The sequence below is a fragment of the Conger conger genome, chromosome 13, assembly GCF_963514075.1.
Source record: "Conger conger chromosome 13, fConCon1.1, whole genome shotgun sequence".
Lineage (NCBI taxonomy): Eukaryota > Metazoa > Chordata > Actinopteri > Anguilliformes > Congridae > Conger > Conger conger.
In genome coordinates this window covers 35,877,676-35,901,083 of record NC_083772.1, presented here as the reverse complement: position 1 = coordinate 35,901,083, position 23,408 = coordinate 35,877,676, and the positions used below count along the sequence as shown (strand labels likewise).

The following is a 23,408-nucleotide window of genomic DNA, read 5'->3' as shown; positions in this document are numbered from 1 at the left end:
CAGCTAGCATAGGCCTCAGTTAGCATGGGTTTAAGCTAGCATAAGCCTCAGTTAGCATGGTTCTAAGCAAGTATGGGTCTAAGCTAGCATGGGTCTCAGCTCTAATGAGGGTCTGTAACAGAAATAATATATACAAATAATTTTCAGTTAACCACTGTGTATTAATTAAGTAATCAATCATTAATTTATATTCATTTGTATCCATTTATATAATGTATGTTCATTTGTTCATTTATATTCATTTATTTGTGTGTATCAACATATTTCATATACAAACGTAAAAGTTCTTAACTTGCAGAAAATGTATTCGAAAGCTTGATATGATGGAAGTACAAAACAACGTCAATTGGTCACATTATTCTTATGCTCTCCTGAGTATAAACACTCTTTCTGTGTCTGTTGCACAATTGAAGCACAAGGAACTTGGCCAAGAGATAAGAAAAGAGAAACAGAAACGGGGTGGGGTTTGGCTGTGTGGCCATGCGTGCACAGACTTCCGCCAGGCTGAGTCATTAAAACACAGAATTTAGCTTATCAGCTCCAAAGTTGTGACTGTCTTGTGTGTCTTCGGTCTGAAGGTCACAACTGAACTACAAGTAAACTGTTTCTGAAATATGTTTTTGGGAGACTTTTTTGGCACATCTGAATGGTGTGTGTTAACCTCTCCTATGTGCAAATAAATTTGTTAAGCTTAAAGACCGCTTTCTCTTATTCATTTTCTCTCTGATTACTGACACATTGTGTGGCAAAATTCTATGACAGGCCTCAGCTAGCATACATGTAATTTAGCATGCATCTCAGCTAGCCTCGGTGTCAGTTAGCATGCGCCTCAGCTAGCCTCGGTGTCAGTTAGCATGCATCTGAGCTAGCCTCGGTCTCAGTTAGCATGCATCTCAGCTAGCCTTGGTCTCAGTTAGCATGCATCTCAGCTAGCATCGGTCTCAGTTAGCATGTATCTCAGTTAGCATGCGTCTCAGCTTGCCTCGGGCCCAGTTAGCATGCGTCTCAGCTAGCCTCGGTCCCAGTTAGCATGCATCTCACCTAGCCTCAGTGTCAGTTAGCATGCATCTCACCTAGCCTTGGTCCCAGTTAGCATGCATCTCACCTAGCCTCAGTGTCAGCTAGCATTCGTCTCAGCTAGCCTCGGGCCCAGTTAGCATGCATCTCAGCTAGCCTCAGTCTCAGTAAGCATGTGTCTCAGCTAGCCTCGGTGTCAGCTAGCATGCATAATATTACATTACATTAATGCCATTTGGCAGACGCTCTTCTCCAGAGCGACGTACAACAAAGTGTAAAGTGCATACCCATAACCAGGGATCAGTATGCTGAAAGACCCTTGAGGGAAGTACAATTTCAACTGCTACCCGTCCAACAAAGATGATTTTTTTATAATAATACTGCGCCACGCAAATATGAATAAACTGCTTACCTACCCAAAGAAAACTAGCAAAGGTCTCATCCTAATGACACAAGTAAATAACACAAGCCAACAGTTAAGGTTTACAGGGAGGTAGAGAGGGACAGGGAGAGGTGCAGCTTGAAGAGGTGCATCTTCAGTCTGTGCTTGAAGGTGGTAAGAGATTCTGCTGTTCTGACCTCCATGGGGAGTTCGTTCCACCACCGTGGAGCCAGAACAGACAGTAGTCGTGAGCAGGAGTGGAAGTGCAGAGAGGGGGAGGCGCCAGGCTTTACAAAAATGGCCCACTTCTTTAGGTTCTTGTGATAGCCCAGGCCTGGAAAAAAAAAAAGGGCTACACCTGACCTTCAAATCAGACACACATTCCTATTCAACACATTTCGTAGTGTTTTTAATATTCGTGACAAGAAAATTTGTTTAGCGGGATCAAAACAGATTAGAAATGGTCTAAAACTAGCATTTATGCCTGATGGAAAGCAACCTCGATTTTCATTCTTGACTTCAAATAAAAATGAGATTACTCATGTTCCCAAAAAGAATCCTGGCCTGGATATGGATAAGGACCCTTCTATCTGATTGTCTGGGCACAAGTCTATTCCTCAGCATTACAGCTGGGGAGAAGCTCAGTAGTCTGGTGCTATATTTTGAGTGCATTTATTTAGATTCAAGAAAAGCTCATGTGGCTTCAATTGTTTTACAACAAAAGCCTTTGGGATAATGCTGTGTATGCCTCCAAATTATTACAGAAGAACAATGTTATTTTCTTATTAAAAAATAAATTGCTTGAGAGAATAAATCTTATCCCCAATTGAAGAGAAAGACGCTTTACAATGAAAAAGCAGGAAGATTCTTATTAGATTGGGCTTTTTAATTAAAAGCACAGACATGGAGCATAGTCCGCATTCCATTTAGATTCTAAATCTTTTGATCTTCCATCTCTTTTTTGTTTTACCTCAAAATTAATTTAACATGATCATCATGGAAACCTGTGTGTGTGCGTGTGTGTGAGAGAGAGAGAGAGAGAGAGAGAGAGAGAGAGAGAGAGAGAGATAAACTGTACACGTTCCCCTTGGCTTGTGAAGCAGCTGACCTAACACATCACATTTTTGAGTTCAGGAGGGTGATTAATATTAATGAGGGTAGCAATGACATGAAGGTGTTTTAAACCAGTTGATCACTGATTACTTTAGAGGTGGTGGTCTAATCAACAGTGGCTATTCAAGCGACAGTCAATATAGCGATTGACACCAATGCTGGAAAATTCAAAAATAAAGTTCAAAAATAAATGCAACAAATAATACCAATAAATTATATTACAATGCAACCAGCTTGTGTGGGAATGTTTTCATACTAAATGGAATTAGAATGGAAGGCAATGGAATCTTTAAAAGAAGCACTCTTGTAGGAAAAATTCACAGAACAAGATGTTCTTCCTCCGTTTTATGACAATCAATCACAAGTCAAAATCAGACTAAACTGTCAAACTGTCAGAGTTGAGCAAGCTGGCTCCTCCAAAACTCTTAAAGCTTCATGCCAAAAGTATACCAATATGTATGCCGCCTATAATCAATATATATCACATGTATGCTGCCTATTACTCATGTAATCAATATGTAATCCAATGAACCTATATCATTAATTACAGATGAGCTCATGGAAACACAAGAAACCACCATTAATCAAATGTTAAAGGGTGATTGAGTATGCCTGTATATTTTCAAACTGATTAATTGCTAATTTGTGCTAGAAGTACACAGTGACCCATATGTAACCTGAATTTAATAAAATAATGTGTACTGTAAATCCTCAAATTGTGTCCGGGGTCTTTTATTTACTTAGGCTGCACAAAGCACAGGCCTTTATTTGGGGCAGACTTGTATTCGAGGCAGGCCTTTATTTCTTATTAGGCTTCTGGTGTAGAATTTTATTCTTAGAAATAAAGTAAAAGGCTACACTTAAAGTGGGCCAACACTGTTCAACCTCCTGTAACCGTTTAGAAATCAATTAGTGCAGGCTAATCAGGAAACACCGTTTGGTAAGTCATAGTGTCAGTCTTAACAGACTTAGTTTATTGCAAATATTCTCAAACACAATAAATCACATGCAAGTCCAGAATCCATAAAATAACAACTTGCCAGACACGCCTTCATGAACAATAACGAATTAGTGTAGATAACAGCAAGTTAAGGATATTTTCTTCCTAAAGTGCGTTTTATTGTGAGAAATGCGTTTTATTGTGAGCAGCAGTTCTGTGGGCCGAAGCACTTAATGAGTGCGGTTAAGGGAGAAGGGCCAGACTGGTCAAACAGTGGTAAGCAGAAGAGCATTTGTGAACACACAATGCATCATGGATAGGCCACAGCAGCAGAAGACTTAATAAGTCTAAAACATAAGTCTAATAAATACATAATAAAGTGCTCACTGAGTGTATATAGATTTGTGATACAGCTAGCAATAGTAAAACTGGAAACCTATTAGTGCTGTGATTTGTATATTTTGAAATGATACTAAAAATAAATATATTGCAATTCAAATCTATATCTATTCTGATCTGGCCTCAACAGGTTCATATCTCCCATCACATAAAATGGCCTCCATGTGCTTAGATCCTGGATGGCCGACCCCATGTACCAATCGCTGAACAGCACAGAGAGCAGACTGCCCTTGCTCTTCAATGTCAGGCTTAGAGACAGAGTGGAAATTTCAAGTCAACATTCACAGAATTTGACTGGAAAGGGAAAATCTAAATGTAGCAAATGTAGCCTTTGCCATGCAAAAAGAAGAAGAAGAAAGGTGACCTTTACTTGGCAAAAAGAAGAAAGCAAATGTTCAATAAAATTTAGTCAACTGGTGAAGTGCCTGGGGCAGATATTATTGAATGAACCGTGTTAGTGCAAGTGGATAAAACTTCAATACAATCTGATACAAACTGAAGCTGACTCTGCATTTGATAGCTATCTGTTGCGTTAGCCTCCAGTGCTCAGAGATTAACCAAATAACACATTCTGCTTCAACAGGACCTGGAGAAGCACACTTGTATGCTCAAACACAGATTCAAAGATATTTAAAACTGCTTTCGGAGGCCGCGTGAGCTGCCAGTTCTGCTTGCAATCAGTAGCTACGCACGCACACACACACACACACACACACACACACACACATTTCAGACTTCTGAGCAGCGTTAGAAACTTTAATCTACATTATTACCAGTGTTTAAAAACACAGAATTACTCTTGCGGTTACAGTAAAATTATGAAAGAAAGCCAGACAGCGTGGAACAGCTACAATACGATTATGATAGGCACTATGTTGTGGGAGATAGTGGTTACACGTCACGTGGAGGCACTTTGTCCATTGGGAAGATATCATGGTTACACTGCTTACCTCTTCTCTGCTATAAAACCACATTTGCCAGAAAAGTATCAAACAAAAACAAATAGTTTACATAGCTATTACAACTAATTAATTGCTTTTGCTATGGTTATTCTTTTTGGTCCCAAACTCAAAAGTCTCAAGATTTACTCTTGAAATCAATATTTTTCTTTGCAATATTTATTTTCCCTCAATTAAAAACTATACAAAATGTTTTGCTCGATCATTTTGACACAAATCTATCTCAAAAGTCACTTTTTCCTTGATACTTTTCCATACTTTTAACACAAATTCCCTGGCAAGCAACATCGCCACAACATCTTCCCAAGGCGCAAACTACCTCCCCGTGCTACGCTCTCTCCCACAGACGGGGCACGACAGAAAACCTATGTCGGCCCGATGTATCTGTGCTGTCAGGGAATCCTTCAACTTTTAGGTGCAGCACATTTATAGGCAGACACTACAGATCTAAAATCCTTTATCATTTAGGACCCTGCTCAGGCGAGTGGTTGAGTGCTTTGATGCGCCACACAACAAGATGATACTGGGGATGGCCTTTGATTTCTGAGCAAATTAAAGACAAGTGGCACAAAACACTATTTTGTGCCCATATGCGAGTGTGTGTAACAACTGTGTGTGCGCGTGTGTGTGAGAGAGAAAGACAGAGAGTGTGAAAGGTTACAAGGGGTGCTTATTCATTTAATGCAGGAAAAGCATTTCAAAATTTACTTCGGTAAAGATGGCTTCCCTTTTCAATTATGCATGGTGCAATGCAGATATAATTTACAGGTTCAGATATTGCTTCACTTTAAAGCTAATGGTACTGAACAACACTGCCTTAGAACTGTGAGAACCTGTGTACACACACACACAAAATATTTCAGAAGACAGCTCGTAATTCCTGAGCGTATCAAATCCAGGATCAGCTACCACACCCTGATCAGTGCCTCAGCCATTAGAGAGGCCTTATCCAGGATCAGCTACCACACCCTGATCAGTGCCTCTGCCATTAGAGACCTTATCCAGGATCAGCTACCACACCCTGATCAGTGCCTCTGCCATTAGAGACCTTATCCAGGATCAGCTACCACACCCTGATCAGTGCCTCTGCCATTAGAGACCTTATCCAGGATCAGCTACCACACCCTGATCAGTGCCTCTGCCATTAGAGACCTTATCCAGGATCAGCTACCACACCCTGATCAGTGCCTCTGCCATTAGAGACCTTATCTAGGGATTGATGCAAATTTCCCTATGTGTGCTGCTGCCCTCCTGTGGCTAGAAATCAGTATAACATGCAAAAGAACAGTTTCATGGTGTTATATTGCATTGTGTATACGTTGGCTAAATACAATATAGTGAATGGTGCATGGAATATATGCTCACTGAGCACTAGTTCCTATTTCACTATTAGGAATACCTGTTCATGCAAGCTTGAGTTAACAACCCGCAGTTCTGAGGACGGAAATACCTTGTTGGCGAGAGAGGTCAATGGAGTGGGCACAGGTTCACCAAAACTGGACAGTTGAAGACTGGAGAAACGTAGCCTGGTCTGATGAATCTCAATTTTTTTCGGAGGCATACAGATGGTAGGGTCATAATTTTGTGTAATGGTGTGGGGTTTTCTTGGCACACTTTGGGCCCATTAATGCCAATCAATCATCACTTGAATGCCACAGTATTTGAGTATTGTTGCTAACCATGTGCATACCTTCATGGCCACAATGTACACCTCTTCTAATGGCTACTTCCAGCATGACAATGAGGCCGTTTTGAGAGCAAAGGGAGATCTTACCCAGTATTAGTATAGTGTACTAATAAAGTGCTCAGTGAGTGTATATACTAGCATATGACTAATGAAATGCAGCTGTGTGTGTGTGTGTGTGTGTGTGTGTGCGTGCGCAAATCCCACAAAGCCACAATCCCTCTGCTTGTTTATCTTTTCTGTCATATCACTCATGTTTACAGTACTGTAACAAAGCACTAAGCACTAACAAATAATAATATATGTACCGATTCCCAAATACAGTTAGTGGGGTTAATTTCATTACTTCTGATAGAAAGTTCCTCACCACACTCAAACTCACTCCGTAAAATTATATTATTAAAAATACATATGTATCCAAGCATAATTCCAGTAATTGGTTCATCCACACAACTCCAGTTTAAACCAAGTGTGTAGTATTTTACTCGTGGGATAGCATTGAATTTTAAATGCCAACATGCCAGGTTTAGGCCAAGACAACCTTGATTTACTTTGGCTACAGATTAGCACAGACACAAATCGAGGTCATATCTGCACTGACACCTGGGATGGTGTCCTGCTGGAGGACGGTGTGGTGATGACTGTGAGCGTCTGGGTACCGTTCACCACCCCAGCAGCACTGGACCTCAAACAACTGGGCAACAACTGTTTGAAAATTAAACCGATTAAAACGATTAAAACTTGGACAACCTAGCCCGATTTATCAGTTTGTGTCCAATCCATGTTAAGTATATAGACGTTTCATGGTCAAAATGCCTAATTTTGACATCTCATTCAAACTTTATATAAGCCATGAAAGCATCAAATGCAGGCATGTCTCAAAATGGCCGACAGAATGAGGGGTCCCATTTGGATTTGTTGGGTCTAAATTTAGTAATTCTTCCGCAAAAAGTATTCACTTTTTATGCTTGGAAGGCCAGTGCCAATTGGTTCACCACAGTACTGTACAAAAAACAATGCTCAAAAAACCAATGCTCTATTCAATGGCTCAGTGAGAGGCAATATCTGGTTGAAACGCAGAAGTACATCTGCATTTCTGTGGTCATATACAGTACGGTGGTTCCCCACTAGGTGAAGCCTGCAGACCTCCACATGCAAGTGGCCTGCACTGAATCAGGAAGCATATCTGGCAAAGCAAGCCCGTAGGCCATAGACTGTCGAAAAATGAACTAAGTGTCTGTCGTCATCCACTGACTTTCCCATGGGCTTGTGAAAAGCGTTTTGACCATGGAGATATATAACTGGAGACAGCCTCCCCTTTCTGGTCCCATGGATTCCTATGGGAGTGGCTCAATGGCAAAGAAGCAAATTCACGGAGGCGGCCATATTGGACTAAGGGGCTTTTGGCACCAGAGAAGTATGAGCACTGGATACCTAAACGTGAATGATCAAGGTATAGATTAAATCAGCGTGACATCACAACAGCAAATAATTACTTCCAGGTGGATAAGGTTGAGGAATGTGAATAGCAGGCAGTGTTTTCTGTGTCATTTAACCAAGGTACAAACACAAAGTCAATGTGGGAATATAAAAATAATTTAAGAAAACTGGATGAAATAGTTTTATTTATAGGATGCTAGCTACATTACTAGTATAATAGTTATACATGCTCGCTACATGGCTAGCTAAGGTAAGTAATTTTCACTGGCAAGCCAGAACGTATGACTGAAATCCTACAACCAAGGAGTGTTGCACTCTGTGAGCTATTATGTGATGGCTGTTCAATTAGCCCTCTGAGAACCAGAGCACATTCCGGTGTGTTCAGTTAGCCCCCAACAATATAGCAAAGTCCTGCTGACCAACACCACAAACTCCTTAAAACTGTGCAGACGTAGAGCAGACTATACAAAATAACCTCGCTTTCAGCCCTTTCCAGTTGCGGTACGAAAAAAAGCTTTAAAAACACGTACAGAACGTTGTCATTTTGATGCAGTTTTACAGCAAAAAAAGAGAAAAGATGGAGAGACTGAGACTCAGCCTGAAGCATCATTTTATTGTCTTTGAAAGATGAAAACCAGAACTGTGTGTGCAGAGTAATAGCCACATGCAATACAAAAATATTAATTCTTACATGATGTAAAAAAAAAAAAAATATGGACCCATTCTAAAAAAAATAAAAATAATTTAGGCTCAGTAGCATTTTATCCATGGTAAAAATATAGGTATAAACATCTGTACATTGACTGAGGAGCAGTACCGGTTTAAAAGCACAACGGCATACAGTGTAATATAAAATGTTCATAGAAATATTAAAATAATTACTTTAGCTGTACATTAAATACAACAATATTTATATGATATATGCTATTTTAAAAGCGAAAGCTCCTCAATTCACAGAATTAACCGCCCCAAAAAATACATTCAGCCACTTGAAAATCGACCATGCACACAAGAGGGCGTGCACACACTCACACACACACACAAATACTTGAATGCACATGCGCACCTGCAGTTTTACATAAGAGGTCATCTTTCAAAAATATGTTGCTGAACACTGTTGAGACGAGTTGAGCTGGTTTTTTTGCTGGAGGAAGGGAAAGCCATTTTTGGAATGGCAAAATTTCTAATAGCCAAAAAGTGTTTGCATATATTCTATGTGTGTGTCTGTTCTATGTGTAGGCATCTGTGAGAGAGAGAGCATGAGAGAGACAAAGTGATATCAAAAAATCAAGTCTGACCCATGTGGGAACCAATACTACTTAAAATCAACACTCAAATTCTCAGCAGACAGCATAAAAAAGTATATTAAAAAAGATATTCTGAACTCCTCAGGGCGACTCTTCATATGGGGCGACAGGAGACACTTAACAGCAAAGTTCTGGGCTACAACCTCTCTCCCAGTACGAAGTAGGACTGTGACACCAGCATTACCCATGTCTACTACAGCAGGAACACCAGTCATTCCAATTAAACAAATAAATGAGTAAAAACCAAAAGGAAATGGGAATTACAGGGGCCAGGTTAGAATTACAAGGAGATGATTTGTGATTGCATCACACACACACACACACACACACACACACACCTTCTTGATCTCCTTGGTCCAAATCACACCCCTCACACATGATACAAGAGAAGCAGACAGGTTCAGACGAGGTCAGGCTGCAGGTTAGTGGAAGCATTGAAATGCGTTCATATTTTTAGTGGTTGGGTTTGAGAAGTATGCTAGGCCTGGACTCTGAGTCTCGATTCAAGTGCTGACAGCTACAACCTACAGCAGAAACAGAGAGACGGGATGGCGAGAGAGAGGAGAGAGAGACAGAGAGAGAGAAGAGAAGAGAAAAGGAAGCGGGAGGTTAGACGCCATTAGTGAGGGCACGACGATAAGCTGAGGGCGCGTTTTAGGCAGTACTCATCCGACTGCACGGATCAGTCTCTCAAAAGGAACATTGCTTATCCAGAAACTGAGGATGTCTTGTGGCAACAATGAGATGAGCCTACTTGCAGTACAGTCCGTAAGTCTTGGTTCTGTACTCCAGCGCATTGGATTTGAACATTGTATAACGAGGTTAAAGTGCAGACTATCATATCAGATAATCTGTGAAGGAGTTGCATCCCTTTTTGTACATAGTCCCCCAATTTTAGGGGACCAAAAGTAATTGAACAGTTGGCTTCTCGGCTATTTCTGATTTGTCAGGTGAACTCAATCACTGAAAGCTTCTACCTGCACTAAGGAAGTATCCAATTTTGATTGTCAGCTTTTGATTAGCTTTGGTGTCTGTTCTTGGCATTTGTCAACATCAGGACCAGCGTTGTGCCAATGACAGTCAAGGAAGCCATTATGAGGCTGAACAATAAGAAAACTGTCAAAAATACTTTGGAACTGCAATGAATATGATTGGCTGTTTCAAACTCAAATTGGCATGAAGAGTTCGGATTAAGCGGTTGCCCTTGTGCAGGACGAGGCCGAAGACCCAGCAAGGTGGCTGGCACTGAGCTACAGACCTAGGAGCAGAGAGTCAGAGAGGTCAGCAGAAACACAGCTCACTCTCACATGCAGGTCCACAGCTGTCCCAGCTTTCAGCACCAACACTTTATCAGAGCTTTCTAACACAGTGCATTGTGTTAACACACGTGTACATCACACTCATGTTAAGGATAGCAAGAAAGGAATAAGAAAACAAGGCACATAAACAGCTAGTAAGTATCTGACTGAACACAGGAAAGAACTAGCGCATAATACTGGCAGCATTATGACACTGGGGAGACCACCGCCATGTTCTTTAAGCTGTGAGGTCACACGCTCTTTAGCCTGCCGAGCCACAGGGCTGTTAGCCTGCCAGGTGCCTAGTTCAGCAAAAATACCAGCGTTCTGTTGCCAACCGGAACTGAACCAGTCTCCCTCACCCTCCCCATCTGCTGTATTGGAGCATGATTAGGAGTTGATTGGGGGCTGAAAGGGGGCTGAAAGGGGGCTGAAAGGGGGCTGAAAGGGGGCTGAACGCAGAGCTGGTCAGAGAAGACCCGGCTCCTTGTAGCTGAAGGGACAGAGGCGCTTCCCCTGAGAACAGTGCTCTCGCAGGCAGTGGTGATGCAAGCGTCTTCACCCGGGGAAGACAAATGGGGACGGACCGGGAGGAACACACAGAGGGGTACACGGAGAGGGGGAGAGAGAGAGGGTGAGAATGTGGACCCAAGGAAGGAGAAAGTGAGGGAAAGGTGTTGAAAGAAAATGAGGGCGAGAATGTGGAAAAGATAAAAGGATAAAGGGAGGTAGGAAAAGAGGGCAGGTAGGAGGAGTGATGAGCAGCCGGGAGGAGAGGTGAAGCCAGGAGGAGAGGAGTGGAACAGGAACAGCCACACCCAGGGAGGAGCCGCACCCAGAGAGAGACAGAGAGGGGTCAGGGGTTAAAGGTCAGAGGACAGAGGAAACCCATGGTACCCATAGGTAGCCATTATTTGTCATTCAGATTCAAGTAAAATAAAAAGTGTCATCATGAATGTGACCCATTTCCTGTAGTCTGTGTTTTCATCAGCAGATTGCCGCCTGGCAGTTTAGGTAGAAACAGCTTCTAAGCAATTAAAAAATAATTTGACTTTAAGATGCAAAACAGGAAACAGGGTCAGCAATCTGGGCTCAGGAGTGATGGGAAATGGATAACATTCTGGCTGGGAGGTGATGGTGTTGGGGTGGGTATGATGGAGGTTGGGTGGAAAAAGGGCAAATCTTTCACCAGTGCTGTGGCTCAAGTGACACCATGAAAGAACCCTGCCAACCCACTTCACTCAGGTAGGACAGGTGACCCCCTCCAACCCTCCAGTGTCTGTATCAGAGAGGGTGCCCGAGGGGTCAAGGGCCCCTCCTCTCTAGGATACGTACTCAGCAGACTTCCAAAAGTGTCCCGGATGGGACAGCCTGCGGTTGAGTTTGGGGAGCCTCTCCAGCATGTCGGCCAGCTGGGTGAAGCTGGGTCTGTCCTGCAGGTTATAGGACCAGCAGGCGGACAGGATCTCCTATGGAGGGTCACATCAATAAAACCCACATACATCGTCGTCATCATCATCATCATCATCAACAAAACCCGCATACAGAATCACCATCGAAACCCACATACCGAATCACCATCAAAACCCATATACAGAATCACCATCAAAACCCACATAGTCCCCTCCATAAGTTTTGGAAGAGCAATTCCTTTGTTTTTGCAATACACTGAATACATTTGGGGTTGAGGAAAAAAATGAACACAACACAAGAGTTCAGAATTTCAGGTTTTATTTCCTGGTATTTACACCTAGGCCTAGGCATAGCACCTTTCAAATCATACCACCTAATTTTAGGTGAGCAAAAGTATTGGAACAGAGAGTATTTATGTAAATAAAAATGAATAACACTTAATGTTTCAGTTGTTGTTTGTTTTGGGGGGGTTTTTCCCTTCAATCTCCTCTTCAGGAAGTGAGATGCATGCTCAATTCCGGTTACGCTCTTGGCCAGTTGAAAACCTTTCACTTTTTCTCCCTAATGAAGTCCTTTCTTGTGTTGGCAGTGTGTTTTGGGCCATTGCTGCATGATGATGTTCCTAACAATTAGTTTGGACCCATTTCTGACAGAATGTTTTTGTTGACTTCTGAATTCATCCCGCTGCTACCATGATGAGTTTCATCATCAATAAAGATGAGTGAGCCCACTCCAGAAGCAGCCATGCAAGACCAAGCCATGACACTTCTCCACCATGCTTCACCGATGAGCTCATATGTTTTAGATTATGAGCAGATGCCTTCTTTCTCCACACTTTGGCCTTTCCATCACTTTGGTACAGGTTAATCTTGGTCTCATCGTTCCATAATACCTTTGCAAATTGTAATCTCTCCGATTTTTACTACTGATGCGTGGTTTGCATCTTATGGTATAGCCTTATATTGCTGCTCTCTAACGCTTCTTCAAATGGTTGATTAAGATACCTTCACCCCTGCCCTGTGGAGATTGTTTATGATGTTTTGAGGTTTTTCTTCACAGCTCTCACAATGTTTCAGTCATCAACTGCTGTTGTTTTCCTTGGTCGACCTGTTCAATGTCTGTTCTTCAGTATGCCAGCGGTTTCTTTCTTTTTCAGGACATTCCAAGTTGTTGTACCAGCTATCCCCAATGCTTGTGCAATGGCTCTGGTCGATTTCCCCTCTTTTCTAAGCTTCAAAATAGCTTGCTTTTCTCCCAAAGACAGCTCTCTTGTCTTCGTGGGTTTACCTTCACAGGTAAAACCCAAGGCTAAAACCAAGAGTAGACACCTAAGAATTGGGTGGTCTAATACAAAAGGTGATATTTTCTAAGTTGTTTAACAAATCTAGATAAAAATACCAGGATACTTAAATTCCGATCCGGCATATTATGTACCTCTTTTTACCTCAAACTCAACCTCAATTGTCTTCAGTGTATAGCAAAAACAATGAAGTAATTGACCTTGTGGTTCCAATACTTTTGAAGGGGACTGTACATCACCAACAAAACCCACATACAGCATCATCAACATAACCAACATAGTCTGTGCAATACAAACCATTACTCTACTATTTACTAATTAAATAATGTGCATTTTTCCCCTTTTAATAGCCCCTGCGCCCTGAACCCGACAGCAACCAGAATGCCCTTTGACCCCGCGGCCCTCACCGTCACTTCCTTGCCCAGGCTGCTCTGGGCCAGCACGTTCCTGATGCCCTGCCCACTCCCCACCTGCCAAATGGTGGCCTCGACTGGTTGGTTGGTGAACGGCCAATCACGGGCCTGCAGCTCGTACCAGATGGTGCTGGGGGTGGAGAAAAGGAGTTGGGTCACTTCTTCCCCCCCATGAATTCCACACCCACTGAGTCAAACCGCTGTTAAACTCCTCTGTGCAGAAGCACTGCTGCTTTCCACTCTGCAGGCCGCAGTTTCAGCACCGACACTGAGTCAGAGAAGGACACTGGAGCTACAGCTGCCTCAGGCAGAATGCAGACGCCCATATTGACCAGAGTGGGCCCTGCCATAAGAAGAGATGTGGATGAATCCTGCAGACTCTACCCCTCGAGCTACAGTCATCCGGCAGGGCTTCCACCCGCAGTGCTTCAGATCTTGCACCAGACCGTGGGGTGTAGACATACCCAAGCACCAGGACCACAATGACCAGCCACTAAGCGCTCCTGTCCCTGTTCAGACTATAGCTGATACTGCAAAGCTGAAGGCCTGTTTTCTCCCACCGCTGCCAGTCAGTGTGTATGTATATATGTGTGTGTGTGTGTGTGTGTGTGTGTGTGTGTATTAGGAGGACAGTGTGTTTGTGTAAGGAAGACAGACAGTGTGTGTGTGTGTGTGTGTGTGTGTGTTAGGAGGACGGGTATGGTGTGTGTGTGTGTGTGTATTAGGAGAACGGGCAGGGTGTGTGTGTATGTGTGTGTGTGTGTTAGGAGGACGGGTACGGTGTGTGTGTGTGTGTTAGGCGGGCGTGGCTCGTACCCAAAGGCGTACACGTCGGCGGCGTTGGAGAAGGGGAGGCGGTCCTCGCTGCCCGGGGCCAAACGCTGCACGATCTCAGGGGCCAAATAACACACCCAGCCCTGTGGCAGCCTGAGCTCATTCTCCCGCCTGCAGGAAAACACACGCACATAGACACACAAACACACACACACACACACACACACACACAAACACACGTACGTACGTATACACACACATACAGGCAAACACGCACACACACACACACACACACACACACACACACACACACACACACACACACACACAAAGACAAACACAAACGTGTGCACACACGCAAGCACACACATACGCGTAAATACACACACGTACATGCGCACACACACAGACACACGTTTGTTGGTGGCAGGCTGTGGACTGGTTTTGTAATGAACAGTAAACTGCCCTGTGTCCAGTGCTCACCTGCCTTCCTGGACCACACCTGACATCCCAAAAAGCCCAAAGTCCGTGATCACCACCTTCCCCATGTCATGAAACACATTCTTCGACTTCAGGTCCTTGTGCACAATGCCTTTAGCATGAAGATATCCCATTCCCTGAGAAATAAATGGATCATTATCTCACTCATAGTGATCATGAATATAACTAGTGGTTATATTTATTGGTTAAACAACACTAGTTGTATGATATCTTTGGCATATCAGTATTTCATGCGAAGGAAGCATAATGAGCTGAATTTAGAGAGAGAGAGAGAGAGAGAGAGACAGAGAGAGAGAGAGAGAGAGAATGATGACATCACCACATTGTCAGACAACACTTCTTCATGTTATTTTATTGTACATAGTTGATCTTGTGTAAGAGAGGGTGGATACATCAGCAGGTTCCTTGCTAAAGCTCACCTTCACAATCTCCTGTGCGATTTGTCTGGTCTTGTTGATGTCCAGTGCGTTTTTAGCATCTCTTACAACAGAGTACAGTGTCCGCCCTTTACAGAAGCTGCCAGAAAATAGATTGTGGTCAAAGACCTCACACCAAACCACCTGGTTATGCAGGCCTCACACCAAACCACCTGGTTATGCAGGCAAATCTCGAATAAATAAATAAGAAATTACTTCCAGATCAGCTTTGGTTTTTGTGTGTAATTTCTTATTTATTCGTCATGAAAGTTGCACTGTTCGGAACATTGTGAGCCAACTTGGTGTTCGGAACACGGTGAGTCTACATAACACGCACACACGCACACACGCACACACGCACACACGCACACACGCACACACACACACACACACACACACACACACACACACACACACACACACACACACACACACACACCTGGTGATGATGGCGAGGTGGGGCGGGTCCATGCAGGCTCCCATGAACAGCACCACGTTCTCGTGACGGGTCTGGCGGTAGTTCATCACCTCCTTCTTGAAGAGCCGGAGGTGGTCCTGGTTGTTGCCGTCGATCTCCAGCAGGCGGACGGCCACCTCGCCGTGCCAGCGGCCCTTGTGCACCTTCCCCCAGCGGCCCCGCCCGATCAGCTCCCCCAGGGCCAGCTGCTCGAACGGGACGTCCCACTCCTGCAGGTACACGCTGGTCTGGCTGGCCTTGCGGGCGATGGGCCCCCTCCACACACCCCCCCGCCAGCACAGGAGTTCCTCCAGCTCGTCTCCGTCCAATTCAGCGTCCGACCCGCCCGCCCCCCGCCCCTCCCGCTCCCCTCCCCCGCCCTCCTCAGGCTCTTCTTCCTCTGCATGCACCTCCTCATCTTCCTCCACCTCCTCCTGAAGAGCCAAGATAATTTCAATGTCAGTTCATAACTTTTTTTTATATCGGACCTATCATATCACAAAATGCAGCTCAACGTGCTTTTCAACGGTATACAATATCTAATGTATTGAATGTGATCGCTTATATGTGAGGGTGTCTACTGTATTCTTTTACAAAATGAAATGATTTGATCGGTTTTGTTATTTGTTTTTAAATGCTGCCGCTGCCCAGCTATGCACCCAGCCATTTTAAAGGCCCACAGTGGAAATAATTATCTTTTCAATCAATCAAAACGAGAAAAAAATGGTAATCACAGGCATTAAGTAAAGGCAGCAAAATGTACAAGATGGATGAAACAAAATCGTAAAAGGATAAAATGATGTTCTTTGCCCTTATTGCAGTATGAATGCACTGTCTGTGCGGTATTTGCGGTATTGTTCCAGCAGAAAAGGAACCCCTGTCTTTAACACACCGCACTGCAATGGGAGTTAATGGGGAAAAGGGAAACAAAGGCCACTCAGCCTGGAACAAAACTAGCCTATTATTGGTTATGTGATAGGTAGGGCCATCAGCTGATCTCTACAATTACATTACATTACATTAATGGCATTTGGCAGACGCTCTTATCCAGAGCGACGTACAGTTGATTAGACTAAGCAGGAGACAATCCTCCCCTGGTGAAATGCAGGGTTAAAGGCCTTGCTCAAGGGCCCAATGGCTGTGCGGATCTTATTGTGGCTACACTGGGGATCGAACCACCGACCTTGCGTGTCCCAGTCATGTACCTTAACCACTACGCTACAGGCCAGCCCACAGGTGACCTGCAGGGGTCACCAAAGGCACTCCACAGTCAAGTGACTATTCATACAGTTTCTAAAGGAAAAGCAGTTACTTGATCTAATATGGGGAGAGTCAGGAAAAAATGTAAACATGGACGGAAGCTTAAATGCTTCTTAAGCCAGCGGATGTTTTTAGTTTTTCGCACCATTCCTCTGCGTGAAAATAGATACTCAAACGACCCTGTCAGGAACCAACAATCATTCCACGGTCAAAGTCACTTAAATCACATTTCTTCCCCATGACCACACGACTTCCCTCACTCACTTTCCAGAAGGCTGCCGTTTCCCCAAAAACACAGACGTAAGCTGCCTAAAAGATGCGTTCTGCAATTCTTTGTCACGTAGGCCACGTAAAGCTAGAATGAAAACGCTTGAAGCTGGCCTTTAAAAAAGAGGTGAAGCACAAGTACAATGTCATCAAGGATCTCTTTGTTCAGGAGCAAACCACTTCGTCGTTGTTCCGCTGAGGCAACGGAACATGTTCCTCTTCTCCGGTTATCTTCCTGGCACAAAGTCGCGAACCAACCCGAGTTCCAGTCAGAGGGCTGGTGAGCGTGTGTTGATTGAACAGACACACAGATGCACATCCAGTGGAGTGGAACTTAAATAAATCAGCTCTTTGCGCCCCCCCCCCCCCCCCCTCTGGGAAATGGCCTCGCTCACCACAGCTTCCTGTTGTGCTGCTGCCAGCTGCAGCGTGGAGTCCGTCTCACTGCAGAGAGGGGAGGACACAGTCAGAGTCGCCCCAACCCGCCCCGTCTCACAGGCCCCTTAACCAGGGAAACCGCTCATCTGCTGCTATCCACAGAGAAACATCTACAGCTCTCTCAGACTAACACAGAGAGAAACTACCCCTGCACAGAACATAGACAGGACAAACCCTAGCGCTGAAGTATGCACCAGACCAGAGTAATGAGGGTGAAGTTTTTTTTCATCAAATTTTTACTGCATTGAGAGAAGTGGACTTATAGCTAACCCCCTGTAACACACATGCCACACACACACACACACACACACACACACACACACACAAGAACACACAAATGCACACAGACAAAAGGAAGGAACTAGCTCACCTGACATCATGGAGGCCATCGGACTTTAAGGCTGTCGACTGGGTAGAGCTGGACACGTCTGTGTGGAGCAGACACCGTTTAAGACGTTTAGAGAAAGACACAAGCACATAAACATGCTAAAACATTCCCACACTGCCCTGATAGCTATCCAGCCCCAGCTAAACATTCCCACACTGCCCTGATAGCTATCCAGCCCCAGCTAAACATTCCCACACTGCCCTGATAGCTATCCAGTCCCAGCTAAAACATTCCCACACTGCCCTGATGGCTATCCTGCCCCAGCTAAAACATTCCCACACTGCCCTGAGAAGGTTACTGTTTATTGTCCACAGATGGGCAGAAAAGCATTACAAACTTCAATATCATATGCAGGATGATATTTTGAGAACACATCTCTGATGGAAAATTGGCAACTAACGTCACAGGCACGGATGAGGGAGCGACATGTTCAGGTTTAGATTTTTGGAGTGGCACATGCTCAGGTTTAGACTGGAGGAATGACTTGTGAACTCACCAGGGAAGATAAACTGCTGTCTGTGCTGAAAGTAGCAAGTGGCTAAAGAACATAGGGGTAAAGACAAGAGGCACAAGGAGGAGAGAGAAAAAGAGGGGGAGAGCAGAGAAAGAGAGAGCCTGGTTTAGAGATGGTATCACCCTGTGCACCCATGCTAGTTAATGCAGGTCAGGTAGGTGAAGGACTAAAGAGGACATTACTGTGGGGTTCTGTATGTTAGTGTAGAGAAGGACTGGAGAGGACATTACTGTGGGGTTCTGTATGTTAGTGTAGAGAAGGACTGGAGAGGACATTACTGTGGGGTTCTGTATGTTAGTGTAGAGAAGGACTAAAGAGGACATTACTGTGGGGTTCTGTATGTTAGTGTAGAGAAGCACAGAGGGGACATTACTGTGGGGTTCTGTATGTTAGTGTAGAGAAGGACCACTAAGCCAGTGACTGCACCAACGCGCCGTGCGAAATACAGGCCAAAGACTCACCTGGAAAGTGGAACCTGTTGTCTCGGGGGCCCTTGGGGGAGGGGTTTGGGGGCGGGGTGGCGCTGGGGGCGTGGCACTGCTGGAAGGGGGCGGGGGAGGAGGGGGTAGAGGACGTGGTGGAGGAGGGGTTACTACTGGAGTCCAGCTGCATCAGTGTGGGGGGGAGGTCCTGCACAGACACACACTCACATTTCAGCCCCTCATTGAAACGGCACATTTCAGGCTGCGACTGATGAATGTGACACACAGAGAAGTGGTTTCTCCTCCTTGTGTCATAATGGTTCACTCTCTCTCTCTCACTCACACACACACACACACACACACACACACACACACACATATATACCAACTCACCCTTTCACTCAGACACAGACCAACTCAACCACTTACTCACTGACTGATTTATTCAATCAATCACTCACACCCTGAATACCTCTCACTCACACACCCTGAATCCCTCTCACTCACACACCCTGAATCCCTCTCTCTCACACACCCTGAATCCCTCTCTCACACCCTGTATCCCTGTCTCTCACACCCTGAATCCCTCTCACTCACACACCCTGAATCCCTCTCTCACACCCTGTATCCCTCTCTCTCACACCCTGTATCCCTCTCTCTCACACCCTGAATCCCTGTCTCACTCACACCCTGAAACCCTCTCACTCACACCCTGAATCCCTCTCTCACTCACACCCTGAATCCCTCTTTCTCTCACACCCTGAATCCCTCTCACTCACACCCTGAATCTCTTTCTCTCACACCCTGAATCCCTCTCTCACTCACACCCTGAATCCCTCTTTCTCTCACCCTGAATCCTTCTCTCACTCACAGACTTAATCCCTCTCTCACTCACACAGACTGAATCCTTCTCTCACTCACAGACTGAATCCCTCTCTCACACCCTGAATCCTTCTCTCACTCACAGACTGAATCCCTCTCTCACACCCTGAATCCTTCTCTCACTCACAGACTGAATCCCTCTCTCACACCCTGTATCCCTCTCTCTCACACCCTGAATCCCTCTCACTCACACACCCTGAATCCCTCTCTCACACCCTGTATCCCTCTCTCTCACACCCTGTATCCCTCTCTCTCACACCCTGAATCCCTGTCTCACTCACACCCTGAAACCCTCTCACTCACACCCTGAATCCCTCTCTCACTCACACCCTGAATCCCTCTTTCTCTCACACCCTGAATCCCTCTCACTCACACCCTGAATCTCTTTCTCTCACACCCTGAATCCCTCTCTCACTCACACCCTGAATCCCTCTCTCACTCACACAGACTGAATCCCTCTTTCTCTCACCCTGAATCCTTCTCTCACTCACAGACTTAATCCCTCTCTCACTCACACAGACTGAATCCCTCTCTCACTCACACAGACTGAATCCTTCTCTCACTCACAGACTGAATCCCTCTCTCTCACACCCTGAATCCTTCTCTCACTCACAGACTGAATCCCTCTCTCACACCCTGAATCCCTCTCTCTCATACCCTGAATCCCTCTCACTCACACACCCTGAATCCCTCTCTCTCACACACCCTGAATCCCTCTCTCACACCCTGAATCCCTCTCACTCACACACCCTGAATCCCTCTCACTCACACACCCTGAATCCCTCTCACTCACACACCCTGGATCCCTCTCTCACACCCTGTATCCCTCTCTCTCACACCCTGTATCCCTCTCTCTCACACCCTGAATCCCTGTCTCACTCACACCCTGAAACCCTCTCACTCACACTCTGAATCCCTCTCTCACTCACACCCTGAATCCCTCTTTCTCTCACACCCTGAATCCCTCTCCTCACACCCTGAATCTCTTTCTCTCACACCCTGAATCCCTCTCTCACTCACACCCTGAATCCCTCTCTCACTCACACAGACTGAATCCCTCTTTCTCTCACACAGACTGAATCCTTCTCTCACTCACAGACTGAATCCTTCTCTCTCACACCCTGAATCCTTCTCTCACTCACACAGACTGAATCCTTCTCTCACTCACAGACTGAATCCCTCTCTCTCACACCCTGAATCCTTCTCTCACTCACAGACTGAATCCCTCTCTCACACCCTGAATCCCTCTCTCTCATACCCTGAATCCCTCTCACTCACACACCCTGAATCCCTCTCTCTCACACACCCTGAATCCCTCTCTCACACCCTGAATCCCTCTCACTCACACACCCTGAATCCCTCTCACTCACACACCCTGAATCCCTCTCACTCACACACCCTGGATCCCTCTCTCACACCCTGTATCCCTCTCTCTCACACCCTGTATCCCTCTCTCTCACACCCTGAATCCCTGTCTCACTCACACCCTGAAACCCTCTCACTCACACTCTGAATCCCTCTCTCACTCACACCCTGAATCCCTCTTTCTCTCACACCCTGAATCCCTCTCCTCACACCCTGAATCTCTTTCTCTCACACCCTGAATCCCTCTCTCACTCACACCCTGAATCCCTCTCTCACTCACACAGACTGAATCCCTCTTTCTCTCACACAGACTGAATCCTTCTCTCACTCACAGACTGAATCCTTCTCTCTCACACCCTGAATCCTTCTCTCACTCACAGACTGAATCCCTCTCTCTCACACCCTGAATCCCTCTCTCACTCACACTCTGAATCCTTCTCTCACACCCTGAATCCCTATCTCACTCACACAGACTGAATCCCTGTCTCACTCACACCCTGAATCCCTCTCTCACTCACACAAACTGAATCCTTCTCTCTCACTCACACAGACTGAATCCTTCTCTCTCACACAGACTGAATCCTTCTCTCACTCACACAGACTGAATCCCTCTCTCACTCACACAGACTGAATCCCTCTCTCACTCACACAGACCGAATCCCCTCTCTCACTCACACAGACTGAATCCCTCTCTCACTCACACAGACTGAATCCCCTCTCTCACTCACACAGACTGAATCCCCTCTCTCACTCACACAGACTGAATCCCTCTCTCACTCACACAGACTGAATCCCCTCTCTCACTCACACAGACTGAATCCCCTCTCTCACTCACACAGACTGAATCCCTCTCTCACTCACACAGACTGAATCCCCTCTCTCACTCACACAGACTGAATCCCTCTCTCACTCACACAGACTGAATCCCTCTCTCACTCACACAGACCGAATCCCCTCTCTCACTCACACAGACTGAATCCCCTCTCTCACTCACACAGACTGAATCCCTCTCTCACTCACACAGACTGAATCCCTCTCTCACTCACACAGACTGAATCCCTCTCTCACTCACACAGACTGAATCCCTCTCTCACTCACACAGACTGAATCCCTCTCTCACTCACACAGACTGAATCCCCTCTCTCACTCACACAGACTGAATCCCCTCTCTCACTCACACAGACTGAATCCCTTTCTCACTCACACAGACTGAATCCCCTCTCTCACTCACACAGACTGAATCCCCTCTCTCACTCACACAGACTGAATCCCTCTCTCACTCACACAGACTGAATCCCTCTCTCACTCACACAGACTGAATCCCCTCTCTCACTCACACAGACTGAATCCCCTCTCTCACTCACACAGACTGAATCCCCTCTCTCACTCACACAGACTGAATCCCTCTCTCACTCACACAGACTGAATCCCCTCTCTCACTCACACAGACTGAATCCCTCTCTCACTCACACAGACTGAATCCCTCTCTCACTCACACAGACCGAATCCCCTCTCTCACTCACACAGACTGAATCCCCTCTCTCACTCACACAGACCGAATCCCTCTCTCACTCACACAGACTGAATCCCTCTCTCACTCACACAGACTGAATCCCTCTCTCACTCACACAGACTGAATCCCTCTCTCACTCACACAGACTGAATCCCTCTCTCACTCACACAGACTGAATCCCTCTCTCACTCACACAGACTGAATCCCTCTCTCACTCACACAGACTGAATCCCCTCTCTCACTCACACAGACTGAATCCCTCTCTCACTCACACAGACTGAATCCCCTCTCTCACTCACACAGACTGAATCCCCTCTCTCACTCACACAGACTGAATCCCCTCTCTCACTCACACAGACTGAATCCCCTCTCTCACTCACACAGACTGAATCCCTCTCTCACTCACACAGACTGAATCCCCTCTCTCACTCACACAGACTGAATCCCTCTCTCACTCACACAGACTGAATCCCTCTCTCACTCACACAGACCGAATCCCCTCTCTCACTCACACAGACTGAATCCCCTCTCTCACTCACACAGACT

At 45.4% G+C, this 23,408-nt stretch overlaps 1 protein-coding gene across 3 annotated transcripts in view; it reads right to left on the bottom strand.

The window, feature by feature from the left end:
• Nucleotides 1-8,536: 8,536 nt before the first annotated feature.
• The window catches only part of LOC133107941 (kinase suppressor of Ras 1-like), a 36,757-nt gene continuing 21,885 nt past the window's right edge, over nucleotides 8,537-23,408 (bottom strand). For all 3 annotated transcript variants that reach the window (XM_061217272.1, XM_061217274.1, XM_061217273.1), the window contains 11 exons: nucleotides 19,142-19,310; nucleotides 18,663-18,704; nucleotides 18,149-18,206; nucleotides 17,736-17,784; nucleotides 15,796-16,247; nucleotides 15,360-15,456; nucleotides 14,923-15,056; nucleotides 14,482-14,610; nucleotides 13,660-13,795; nucleotides 11,875-12,008; nucleotides 8,537-11,095 (listed from right to left, as the gene is read on the bottom strand). In XM_061217272.1, coding sequence (XP_061073256.1) covers nucleotides 11,008-11,095; nucleotides 11,875-12,008; nucleotides 13,660-13,795; nucleotides 14,482-14,610; nucleotides 14,923-15,056; nucleotides 15,360-15,456; nucleotides 15,796-16,247; nucleotides 17,736-17,784; nucleotides 18,149-18,206; nucleotides 18,663-18,704; nucleotides 19,142-19,310 — 1,488 coding nt within the window. In that variant the 3' untranslated portion in view covers nucleotides 8,537-11,007. The remainder of the gene's footprint in view (nucleotides 11,096-11,874; nucleotides 12,009-13,659; nucleotides 13,796-14,481; nucleotides 14,611-14,922; nucleotides 15,057-15,359; nucleotides 15,457-15,795; nucleotides 16,248-17,735; nucleotides 17,785-18,148; nucleotides 18,207-18,662; nucleotides 18,705-19,141; nucleotides 19,311-23,408) is intronic.